Raw genomic sequence first — 13404 nt, forward strand, 5'->3', positions numbered from 1 at the left:
CTGCTTTAGTGAAAATGTTGGCCCAGAAAAGATGGCCGCTGTTCTTACAGAAAGCCTTTCAGTTTCACCAGACTGTCAGAGCTCACTATTAGCTGCCTATCTGGGCTCTTTGAACCCTTGCTGCCTTTCTGGCAGGTCTGAAGTCTGCTTGAAACAAAGACTCTCTTTAACGGCGGATTGAGTCTTTGACTCTAAGCGGGGCTGCCCATGTCTGCCCTTTGTTTCTTAGTGCAGATCTACTGCGGCCAGGCCTTAGGCCTAAATAAATGTGAATGTATAAATATACCCAGTCGTCCTTGCGCATATAAAGGCTTATTGTTTGCTGCTGCTTGTGGGGAATTATTAGATCACCACTATGTTTTAGGCACTTTGTTTCTCTTGTGTTTTTCTTTCCCCCCAAAAATGAGACCTTGTTTTGATTTGCCTCCAGTAGATTTAGTTTGGCTGTATGATGAATTAAAGAGTGTTTTCCACTATATTCTAGGAATATAAGATTCACTATTTAAGTCCGATATCTAATGCAAGATCTATGACTTTGAACGAGTATAGTGGAATTTTAATATAAAATTGATTGAACCTGCAGAGCTTGGTGCCTTGTTGTAAAAGGTGCCTTGTTGTGTTTAAGAGTTGGGCTCGATCGTCCATCACAAGTTTTATCTGTCCTGAGCATCACACAGCTCTGATTTCAGAAGAGTGTGTTTACTCTGAGCTCTGCCTTGTTGTGATTAATTAAAAGATAATCTCGTCAGATTAGTGAATCAGAAGTGCTTAGCCTGACTTGTATAAACGGCTTCGAAGGTCATAGAATGGCTCTTTTATTTGGTTGTTATCTGACCCCCCACACAGACTCCTTACCATGAGGTTCTTTAGTCAGAGGGGACCGTAAGATCCCAGAGGTTAATGATAATGCCAGTGAAGACTAGAAATCTCATGGAGACTAAAGGTGGGAGCAAGAGTGTGTGGGTGTATGCATAAGAAGTTAGCAACACCGATAGAAAGGTGCAATCCAGTCATAAAAAAACGGAATTAACTATAAAACTTGTATTGTCATGGAATTTGACATGTTTGGGATGAAATTAATGTAGGAATGCACAATTAATCAATTATTAAATAAAAAAGGCTTAGATTTAATGAAATAAGTACACAGTCTGCATGTGCAGCACGCTTCAAATTGAATACATGAAGCCGAACACTCATACACTGATAACACATCATTATAAGCATCATGTGTGCTCTGTGTGTAGATGACAGAGAGCAGAGTGCTTATTAACCTTAAAGTGTGCAGCACATGCAGAATATATGTTTCTAGAATTAAATCGCAACATTTTGCGCATTAAGCCATATAGTGCTTATACGGAGGTGTGAGGACTGGTAGTGCTTAATTCTTCTTTTTGTCAAAATAAAAGCTAAATTTAAGTAGATGCCTGAAATTGTGACAGATATATTATGACTGTATAGTAAAATATTATATTCAGTGTAAAGATGATGATAATAATATATAAGGTCTGAATTACAACATTACCATAACATTTCCAGAGAATATTTAGTCTAATGGTGTAGTTCATGGTTTTGAGACTTCAACAGTTCTTAATTAATTTCGAGGTGGACATTCATAACTTGCGCATCTGTATAAGAATAATTCAGTAAAAAGAACTTCCTCAGTCATTTGAGAGAGATTTTTTGATACCGGAAGCATAGCATGTTTCATGCTGCAGATTCAAAAGAACAGACTCATTAGAGTCATTCGTCCAAGAATTGGACTATACCGGAAGTGCCATATGTTCCATGCTGTAGATTCAAAAGAGCTCTAAAGAGTCATTAGTTTGGATATCAAAATACACTGGTACCGCTGTGGTTCTTGCACTGTATTAGGTAGCGAGCTGCACTGGCACTAAATTGTGCTACATGAAACACTGTCAAGGATATTTCATTACAGTGTTCTGTCTGCATCCGATAGAAAAATTGCACTGTTACCATAACCGAAAATACAAAAAAATTATATGGTTCTGTTTTCTTTTTTACCAATGGAGCCGGTTCTGTGCAAGAAACACTTCTCTGTATCAAGCCCTACTCTTGGATCGTGAGAAAACAATGATGCTCCAACTCCCCCCAAAAAAACAAAAAACCTGCATCACGCTCCAGGCAGGATAATGCCGATCCACTCCTCACTCTGCTTCCACTTTGCTCCGCTCACATACTTTGTTTTGGAATATGTGCATTCATCCGCGAATACAGACAGAACACCCATCTTAAAAATGACTTGCCTCACTCCCTTGTATTAGTGGCCTAATTTACACCTGGTATTAACATCCATCCAGGACATTTTTTTTCAAGATGGTTGTTAATATCAGGTGTAAACAGAGAATTGTTTTCAAATATTGTCCATTCATTCTTCTTCAAAATTACATATGGAATAGGAAAGTGGAAAGGAATTGGAACCAGAATCGTTAAATTCCTTACTATTCCCATCCCTACTGCTTTCGCTCCTGACCTTGCCTTTCGCGCAGGCGTAATAGAGTCATTCTCCTGGAACCAGGACTGTCTGCTGTTCACCCACCACCAAGGACAAGACTCCTTAAGCCTAATTTTCTCTCTCTGTCTGTCATATGGTTCACTGCATGGGTATTTTTCTCATGGTTGGGCCCCTGCTGTCAGTTCTTACAGTCTGATGAATTCAGCACCTCTGACACAACAGACACATGAAAGGGATGTGTGGACGGAGGGTCAGAGGAGGGGAGAATGGCATGGTAAGAGGGTGGGAGATGGATGCTTTTCAAATGGGTCAGATCCTTTCACAATAAAGCCCAGCCATATGAGGGGCAGGAATGGGGGCATAGAGGTGTTGTTGAACTGAATGGTTGCCCCTGTGCCAATTAGGGCCATGAATGAAGTGCTTGCTGAGCAGTGTGGTAAATGGGTCAAAGGGTTAAACTGTGTTCAGAGCAGAAATACTGGACTTCTAAGTGAGATATACACTGCAGAGTGGAAGTGGGAAACCGAGGGAGAGAAATAGTTTTGAGTTGAAGCCTGCTTAAAAATGCATATCTTTAGAGACTGAAGCAAACTTTTAGGGAGATGGATTGTTGTGAAGATACATTTTGATCAGGGTGATGATGATCTGGTCAGGTTTCTGTTGCAAACACGCTTTGTGAAAATTCTGTTTATATTGTACAGTTATTGATGTACCCTCAGCTCTGTCTTTTAAATCCCAAATTTGTTTTTTTTTCCAAAAATCCAAACATTTTTAAATCCATTCTGCAGAATTCCACAAAAATTGGTGCAGAAAGTACAAAATGTGCCAATGTGGATATAATGTTTGTATGATCAATGCAGTTTAAACATTTTAAATGAGATTGCTGAAATTGCATGAATCTTGAATTTTGTTTAAATATTCGTTCTGTGTAATTGTCACGAGGGAATTTACACTTAGGCAAATGTTTAATTGTTGGAGCACATACTGTTCACCTCAGCTCAGGGTTACAGCTATAAATACATATCCTCTACTCTGTCTACTTTTCTTTATTTTCCCTTCTCTCTAACTAGGTATCATACTGTGTTTACAAGCGTTATTTTTGTTCTTGTGCTAAAACCAGGATGATAGAACCTGTTCCAGTGTTTGTAGTGTTGTTGTTTCAGTTGTTGTGGTGTGTGTGTGTGTGTGTGTGTGTGAGACATTTGGGCATGGCCGTAGTTAGCTTTGCTGTACAGTTTAGGCCACTAGCACAGCATTTACACAAGCACACAGATTTTCTTTAGGCATAAACAGCTGGTGAGGTCAGAGTAAAGAGAAAAAATTCCTGCTGAAACAAACTTACCCACTGTGGTTAGTCTCTGTCCTTACTGGAGTGCTGACCTCTCAATCTTTCTCTCTCTCTTTTTTTTTATACAGAGTACAACGATGGAGGAAACTGTAATATGGGAGCAGCACACAGTGACTCTTCACAGGGTAAGTGTTGAACATTGTGTGTTTTACTCACTCTCCCTCTGTGCTTCAGTTTTCTTCCCCTCTACATTCTCTCCTTCCTTTCTTCTTTTGTTCATACTTTCTTGCATTCATTCGATCATACTTTTGCACTTTGTCATATTTTCGTATTTTCTTTTTTCCTCATTCATTTTTGTGCTTTCATACTTTTTTGTACTATTATACTTTCCTTCCTACTGTCTTTCATTCATTCACACTTATTGCTTATTGTTCTTTCAATCATACTTTTTTACTTTGACACTTTGTCATACTTTCGTTTGTTCGTTTCATCATACTTTCTTGCTTTCGTTCGTTTGTGCTTTTGTGCTTTCTTCCTTTCTGACTGTCTTGTTTTTCTTTCTTTCTACCATACTTTCTTTTGTACTTTTTGTTTTTTCTTTATGCAATTTCTTTCATACTTTTATATTTTCTTTCTGTCTGTTTGTCTTTCGTTCTTTCATAGTTTCTACCATGCTTTTACTCTTTCCATACTTTAATACTCTGTCATACTATCATAATTTCCTTCCCTCTTTCTTTCTTTCTTTCTTTCTTTCTTTCTTTCTTTCTTTCATTTCACCGTTGGTAAGGCTTGTTGCAGGATATGTGATCATTCAACACACAATAGCATATCCCCCAGATGGCAGGAAGCAGCGTGTTTAAGGACAAAATGCCTGCTCTGCTCCACTTCCTTTCCCTCTTCCTGCCTGTTCCTATCCTTCACACATCTAAACCTGAGTCAGAGAAAGAGAGATTATGCAACATTCCATCAATATTCAAAGAATGAAAATACTGTTGTCATTCTTGCATAACTCTTACATAACAATGTCTGTATAACTCTCTGCACCTCATCGATATTCACCCATGTGCTCACAGGTCTTTCAGTGACCTGTTTCTTGATGTGCTGACAGCCTAGACAAGATAAGAGATGTACGAGCGCTAAGCCTTATATCGGGGTCTTTGTTACGATGTTGGTGGAAGATCTTTAGCTATGTCAGTCAATCAGCTCACGGCTAACAGTGTTATATCCCTGCCTCTGTTACTGTCCACAAAATAAACTAGGCTGTATTATTTCCCCCCTGTGATTGTCTGTGGTCACCTACTCAGGCTCTAGGTGTTTCTTAGCTGATAATTTTTAGAGGAAGCGTTGGGCAGTCACAGTCCGGATGGTTTGGATGTTCAGAGGGTTTGATGGATGCCCAGTGCATGTGTGAAATTAACAATGACATCAGGAAGGGCTCTAAACAGAGCTGTACCCTCCGGCCTACTGTCTAGTGTCTGTCTTTCTCTCCATAGACGTAATGATTTTTAACCTGTACAAACTATATATTCTATCCCCTAAACCTAACCCTCACAAAAAACTTTCTGCATTTTTACATAAAAAAAAATAAACCATACTAAACAGTGTTTTTTATATTTTATTTTTATGCGATTTGAATTATGGGGACACTAGAAATGTCCTCATAAACTATATTTATTGCATAATACTATTGTAATTACCAGTTTGTAACCTAAATAAATGTCCTTGTAATACACACACACACACACACACACACACACACACACTTTTATCTAAATGGGGACATACCTTTGAAAATAGCATTTTTAGAATAAGCACAAATGATAATATACTTAATTTATGGATTGTTTATTCTGAATGAGTACATCTCCAAATGCCCCCAAAAGGAGATCAGATTTAGCTCACTTCTTTTAGCTCATACATTTGTCCCCAAACTGTAGACAAGTAAACACACACACACACACACACACACACACACACACACACACTAGCCTACATGCCTGTCTATCATTCTATCCATTGTAATGAAATTACCCGCTATAATGAGCGAGTTCCAGGAGCCTACTCTAAACTGTCTGTGTCTGTGTGCAATCATCGGCAGGCTCCGGGTTTTGGGTTTGGAATTGCTATCTCAGGGGGTCGTGACAACCCTCATTTCCAAAGTGGAGAGACCTCCATAGTGATCTCAGACGTGCTCAAAGGAGGACCAGCTGAGGGGCTTCTACAGTAAGATATGAATAAAACCAGTTGTGAAACACTAGCACTACAACACACAACAATATTTTTTCATCTTATTCTCAATATTTAATTGTACTTGCAGTGTTAATAGTCATAGTTAAGGGATTGTTCACCCAAAAATGAACATTCTCTAATCATTTACTCACCCTCATTCCATCACAGATGTGTTTGCCTTTCTTCTGCAGAACACAAACAAAGATTTAGTAAAATATCTCAGCTCTGTAGGTCCATTCAATGCAAGTGAATGGTAGCCAGAACTTTGAAGCTGCAAAAAGTACATAAAAGCAGCATAAAAGTAATCCATAAGTTTAAATTAAATCCTCAAATTCAGAAGATAATTGGTAATTGTGGGTGAGAAACAGGTCAATATTTAAGTCCTTTTTTACTCTAAATCTCCACTTTGACCAGCCCTCTTTTGCGTGTTGTTCTTTTGTGTTTTGGCAACTCACATTCTTTGTGCAAATCCCCACCTACTGGGCAGGGAGGAGGAAAAAGGGAGGGATAAAGGAAAAGAATGGATAATTTATATTTGCACAACAGCCCAGTAGATGGCGATATGTATAATGCGAATCGTCAAAAAAACAAAGGAAGAAGACCTCACTTGAACACGCATATGAGGGCTGGTCAAACTGGAGATTTAGAGTAAAATATAAATTAGACCTAAATATTGATCTCTATAATATTTATTATAATTATATTTTTTTTGTGTTCTTAATTTCATTGTGCTGAGGCTTATTGCTTTTGTGTTTTAAACTTCTATTTGCTTTGCTAATTGGCTGTGAAATTCATTGGTCAAAAGGTGTGGGAACTCTGCAACTAATAGCCTCGTATCAGTGTGTTTTATCCTGATTATTTTTATTTATATCTGATCCGCTCTCACTTTCTCATCATCTCTCTCTCTATCTGTCTTCTATCCAATCTACAGAGAGAATGACAGAGTGGTGATGGTAAATGCTGTCTCCATGGACAATGTGGAGCATGCCTACGCTGTTCAGCAGCTGAGGAAGAGTGGAAAGAATGCCAAAATTGTACGAATTAAAAAAAATTAATTATGCCATCCCTCATTCATTGCATCAGTCGTGCATAAACTTGAGCCCCATGTGTGGTTTAGATGTGGGTAGTGGGTTGTAATGGAGGATGGCAGGACATGTAGATGATCAGTCATAACTGAGCGTAAGACCAGAGCACTGGGGAATGCTGGGAGTCAGGCTGCTGTACAGCAGAATATTTTTGTGTGTGTGTACTGGAGTGATGAGTCAAAGCCTAGACTTTCTGTTTTGTCCTCATTTATGTGCTAAATCTTGTTCCAATGAAAAAGCCTGATCCTAAACAAGAAAAGTTTTTGGTGAAGACTCTTGCGCAATTGACTCTAGTGTCCAGTTAGTCTTTATTCCAAATTTAAATTCAGGGAAAATGTTTAATGAGTTAATAGTTGATAGTATCACTCCTTAAGGATGATATGTATTGCATAGATGCTAATACAAATGCAGTGGCACCAAAAAGTATTTGGACACTTAAAGGGATAGTTCACTCAAAAATTATAATTATGTCATATTTTGCTAACCCTTATGTCATCCAAACTCAAATGACTTTCTTCTGTGGAACACAAACTATGATGTTTCAAAGGATATACAAGTCGTTTTTTCTATACATTGCAAGTCTATGGAGATAGAATTGTTGCATAATAACATACAAATGGAAGGATATTTACAATTAGAAAGTTGGTTCACAAATAATTTGAATGAGATCCACAAAAATGAAATTAATTCGCAAATAAATGAGATTTATAAATATATGTTAGGAGTTTCACACAAATAAAGTGAATTTACAAATAAATTAAATGAGATATGCAAATATTTTGTTTTTGACAAATAAATTTTTTAACTCTCAAAACACATCTCTGTCCAGCATTCATTTGTGAATCACGTTCATTTATTTGTGGATCACTTCCTGTGCATTTGCGGATCGCTACACATATTGCCGATTTTAAAACAAATCTAGCGTCAAGAGTGCACACAAATCTACAAAGAGGTGGACTACACTCATCGTCTACTCAAGCCAATCAGATAACAGCCACGTTACTCGGACCAACCGTAGCACGTTCTATCTTCAACCAATCACGGATAGTTTTACTATCAAGATGGGACCAGTTTCACAGAGCTCTCATGAGTATGGAATCAAGCACATACAGATTAGCTCCAAGGCCACAAACTTTTAAAGAAACAGATTCCATCAGGGGAATAATGTGATTTAAGGTTCGTATCATTTTCGCTTGGTTATAAACATGTGTAGTGTCTTATTAAATATCCACAGGTGAAAATTGCCCATTTGTAGAGTGTCTTTCAAAAAGGTATACAATTTAAAATAATTTTAATAATATTTTAATTATCAAAATATGTCTAAATAACTAAAATCGATCTTTTTCCTATTTTTGATCCATTTAACTTTTTTCAATGTTTTTTCTTTTGCTTCTTTTGTAACCCAGCCAACCTGTATAGCTATTATATTATGTAATAGTAAAATAATTCTGCTTTAAATTCTTCACATTCACACATTATTTGAAGTCTCTCTGATTAACTCACAAAACTCATAAACCCACAATGACCACAGACATTTGCCATTACATGGCTGTTAAGTGAAACTGGAGTGCTTTGCATTCACAAAATTAATACGTTTGTTCCTTGTTTATATTTTCGTGTGAGTTTGGCGCAAGCCTCTGTAGATGGCGTGCACATCAGAGAGCTTGAGAAGTGGTTAATCTTTACACACTCGCAAGAGAGCTGCTCTTGTGACATCCGCGGTGCAGTTCCCTGAGATGCTCGGAGCTCAACTTCATGAGACACAAGTGCTTTTTCCTGTGCGCTCATGAGACAGCTTGAGGCTGAATTCAGCTTCTTAATCAACTGAATTTTACTCAGTAAAAGAGCCTCGGTGCTTTGACACTACACAACTCAATCACTGGTGAGTGAAATGTTAATATTTACTTGCCAGTGGCTAATAACAGACGTTTTTTGGTCGCATAGTGTGAAATTGACTCTCATATGCGAGTGATTTACTCGCAATGTAGAGGGTTGTGATAGAATTATAATTTTTGGGTGAACTACCCCTTTAAGGTACACTTAAAAATGTATGAATCACTAGTGGCATCTGCAAAGAATTATCTAGATCTTTTGTCAATTTTTGCAATTACTTTAACCCAACTGGTCCCAAGGTCATGAAGTTGTTCACACAGGTGCCCTAGAGAGTAACCACAAGCACATTACATTAACTATAAATATGGTCCACCAAGCTTGAAAGGTGTGCTTGTGCTATATTTACATTAGAGTGGCTTAAGTCTCCAAATATTTACAAGTTATTATGATGCCAAAATGAATGAAAGCACCATGCCGGCACGTAAACGCAATGGTTTGTTGGTACAAAGTATATAATTAATCAACTGAACTGCTGGTTGGCTATTGTTTTTAAGAATAAAGTATTCTCTATCCAGACAATTCGCAGAAAGCGGAAAGTACAGATTCCCGTAACACGGGGAGGAGACAGAGAGACGATGTCAGAACGAGAGGAAGATGATGACACTGAGGAGGATGATTACGAGGGTCCAGTTCCACGTGCAGGGGGAGCAAGCGGGGGCACGAGCAGAAGAAACGAACGCAGTGGCAGTGGTGGTCGACGGGACCACAGTGCTTCCCGTGAGAGGAGTGTTTCCCCACGCTCCGACAGGCGATCCATTGCGTCCAGTGTCCAGCCACACCCTGCCAAAGTCACACTCGTTAAGTCACGCAAGAATGAAGGTGAGACAAAAAGAGCCTTAATTACTCTTTATTGCCTCTCCTGCAGGCTTTGCAAACATATTAGAATGTGTAAACAGGTGTAAAAAATGCTGCTGTTGTACATTAGCTAACAGCTCTGATTGTTCTGCTGGAACAAAATATCCGCAGGCCGCTTTCTTCAAGAACAATGCTTGAGCTAGTTACTCAGTAGTCTGATTTATCAGTCACTCATTAATTCAATGGCACATGTGTGTGTTTTCCTTTCTGTGCAGAATATGGCCTGCGTCTAGCCAGCCACATCTTTGTAAAGGACATTTCTCCTGAAAGCCTGGCAGCCCGTGATGGCAACATACAAGAGGGAGACGTTGTCCTGAAGGTATGATTGAGGGTGTATGGACATGATTGGGAGAAAGAGATAGATGTTTTAGGGGGACAAGGGAATAGATTAGAATAAAAGGTCATCAAGAGAGACAGTGTTGGAAAAGATGTGCAGGTTCCAAATTATGTTCTTTTGTTTCTTCAATGAAATGTTCTGTTACTCCGTATCAACAGCAATATTTAATTTCCCTGAGCACATAAATCATCCATTGGTAATTTCAGTACATGGGGATCAATAAAGTATGTTTTTTTTATCTGTGAAATAAATAAAGATGACTTCACACAAAAACAAAGATTTTGTCAATTTGACTGGCCCTGCATCACAAACAGAGGGAATGGGTTGATGTAGTAATATACTATGAAGTACAGTTAGAATCCCTGCGGGATGTGGAAAAATGTTTTTTCTGGGATAGCTTAAAGGAATGTTCCGGATTCAATACAAGTTAAGCAAAATCAACAGCAATTGTGGTATAATATTGATTACCGCATCACTACGTGACCACGAGGACTTGAAAGCGCATTGGGAATTGGGTATAGTCACCAAAAATGACTAAGACGTCTGGGTACTTACTATGTACATATGTATGTATGTATGAATGTTGGAATGACATGCTTGTATAAATGTGTTTAAATATGTGCAGGTAAGAGGCTCATTGGGGATTGTAAGGCACTATTTTATGTAAAGCTGCTATAGAACAATATGTGTAGTTAAAAATACAATACACTAAATTGAATTGGAAAGTACAGTGATAGTAAGCACCCTCAAAATAAAGCATTTTTAATCCTCTCTTTCAACCTAATTCTCAGTGTCCATCATTCTAGTCTTGTATATTTTTTTGATTTCTACAACAAAACATAAAAGAAAGAATCACTCAGATTGACATTTTTCAAGCTCACTCCATTTCAGATGTGCTCCCACTTACCTTAAGTTATTCGTGGTTTAATGGGGGGAAAGTACTCTTTATTGCCACTTGAGTTTGAGGCATTTTCAGCTAAATGAGGCTAGAGCTTACTGATTGGAACAGAGTATGTCACACAGAGCACTGGAGTGAAACTACAAGGCAAATAGGACACTGCCAGCATTGCTGTTCTTGCTAGGCTCTGTAAATAAAAAAATGTTCAGCCAATTTTTCATCATATCTATAATGCTAACATTTCTTACAGAGCAGGATCTCTCAACAGTGTGATCAGTGCTAAATTGTTTTGTTCTGATGTGGTCTGGCTGATACTCTTGTCACCTTTAAAGCTATAGTATATGTACAGTATTTGACTGACAATTGCCAATGACATTTTCGTAAATGGTGTTTGAATTATTCTCTCTCTCTCTCTCTCTCTCTCTCTCTCTCTCCCCTTCCTCTCCTCTACAAAGATCAATGGCACAGTGACTGAGAACCTGTCCTTGATAGATGCAAAGAAGCTTATAGAGCGATCGAAAGGCAAGCTGAAGATGGTGGTGCAGAGAGACGAGAGGGCAACACTTCTTAACGTTCCTGACATGGATGATAGCATTGCCTCAGTTAATTCAGACAGAGATGGTGAGAAGATACAAGTGAAACATGCAGTTGTGGGTTTAAAGACAAATTATCTGGTAGTTCACTTAAAGTTTAGATTTTATAAGTTGTGTTAGTTGCCTGGCTTTATAACCACTGGCCTTCCAGTCTCATACTAAAGTCAGATTAGTCCATTTAGCTTGATGCATTATGAAGCTGCTTACATGATGATATAATGAATCGATGCTAAAATCTTGCTTTCTTAAAGTCAATGTATGTTTCGACAGACATTTCAGAAATTCATTCACTGGCATCAGATCATTCCCATGAGCGCACCCTCCGCAGCCGCTCCCCTGACAAACGCTCAGAGCCCTCTGACATCTCTGGTCAGTCTACCCAGCAGATGAGCAACGGCAGGTAAGAGACTGGTTGTTTATGACCAAAAAAGGATTGCATGTCTGTTGTAATGGTGTCAGTGATAGCAGGAAAATGCAAATAATAGAATACAACCAGCTAAAACTGTGTATAGTTAGGATGGCAAAGTAGGCTTATCAGCTTAAAAATACAATACAATAGCTTCCACAAGCTTCCCACATCTCTTGTTGCTGACATAAAAAACTCTGCTTCTAATCAAACTCTACAATGTTTTGGCCAAAATTAATCTGTCACTTAGTAGAAGCCAGATCCATGAAGGATACTAAGTAGAGCTGTCAAAATTAACATGTTAACGCATGCGATTAATAATAGTTTAATGCGTACATTTTTCTTAAACATTTACCGTTAATACAGCATAAACCATCATAAACACTTGTTGCTCTTAATGCTATTTGTTGTACAAAACAAGTGTAGATGGAACTTGATAGAAATCAAGTATTTTTCAGCCTTAATAAGGCACATTTTAATTTCCACAGATGCACGTCTCGTTTTAACTATCACCACTTTGCATGTGGAGCTCTTGAAGGTGGCGTTGATGCTCTGACATGAATCAGGAACGCAGATAGCCACAGTCTGTCAGCTAACTACTATTGTGGAGGATGAGAGTTTAAGAGATTTTATTTGGAAAGTGTTAAGAAAGCATTATATTGTTAAATATTGTTTTGTTTTCTTTCTTATGAAGTAAACAAATGCATTTTGACAGGAAAAGAAGAATAGTTACAGTCAAATTTCAGCACTTTCACAATCTACGTTTAATCCCAATTAACTACGAACAAATATGTGATTAATCGCAAATACAAATTTTAATCGACTGACAGCACTTGGTACTGGGTTACCACTTGATTATAAAAGTGGGTACTGAAGTAAAACCAGTTGAGAACCAGTTCTATAGACCTGTCAACATATATGCCAAACAAATCACCACTAAAGTCTGAAACATCTTAAAAACATCTGTCAAAGAACATTATTTTTTTGGAGCCCTTTGCATCACACCTTTCTTTTCTTTGTCCTGGCCACCACAATTAATGTCACACTTTGCATGGTGATACATCTTTGATTTAGGGAGTTGAAGATGTATTTTATGGCTCTCTGGTATACTTTATCTGTATCAGTCCCTTCTCAGCCACTAGGGTTAGATGTCAAGCAGTAAGGAAGCTGTATCGATCTGGTTAATGTCAGAAAGGACTATGATTGGTTGCTGGTCCTGATAGGTTTCAATGTTTACACCTCCCTCCTATGCCTGCTCCTAGAGTCATCAATAATCATATGGAAAAGAGAGGGCTGATAACTTGCATAAATATACAGAACACACCGCAATTTCTTGCACCCTTGAAC

At 38.2% G+C, this 13404-nt stretch overlaps 1 protein-coding gene across 9 annotated transcripts in view; it reads left to right on the top strand.

Annotated features, from left to right (window-relative positions):
• Positions 1–13404, top strand: part of LOC127654758 (tight junction protein ZO-1-like) — a 97219-nt gene that overhangs the window by 39038 nt on the left and 44777 nt on the right. For all 9 annotated transcript variants that reach the window (XM_052142106.1, XM_052142132.1, XM_052142139.1 and 6 more), the window contains 7 exons: positions 3890–3946; positions 5860–5984; positions 6922–7024; positions 9484–9787; positions 10039–10142; positions 11514–11679; positions 11922–12051. In XM_052142106.1, the coding sequence (XP_051998066.1) occupies positions 3890–3946; positions 5860–5984; positions 6922–7024; positions 9484–9787; positions 10039–10142; positions 11514–11679; positions 11922–12051 (989 nt within the window). The remainder of the gene's footprint in view (positions 1–3889; positions 3947–5859; positions 5985–6921; positions 7025–9483; positions 9788–10038; positions 10143–11513; positions 11680–11921; positions 12052–13404) is intronic.

Source organism: Xyrauchen texanus, chromosome 2, assembly GCF_025860055.1.
Source record: "Xyrauchen texanus isolate HMW12.3.18 chromosome 2, RBS_HiC_50CHRs, whole genome shotgun sequence".
Lineage (NCBI taxonomy): Eukaryota > Metazoa > Chordata > Actinopteri > Cypriniformes > Catostomidae > Xyrauchen > Xyrauchen texanus.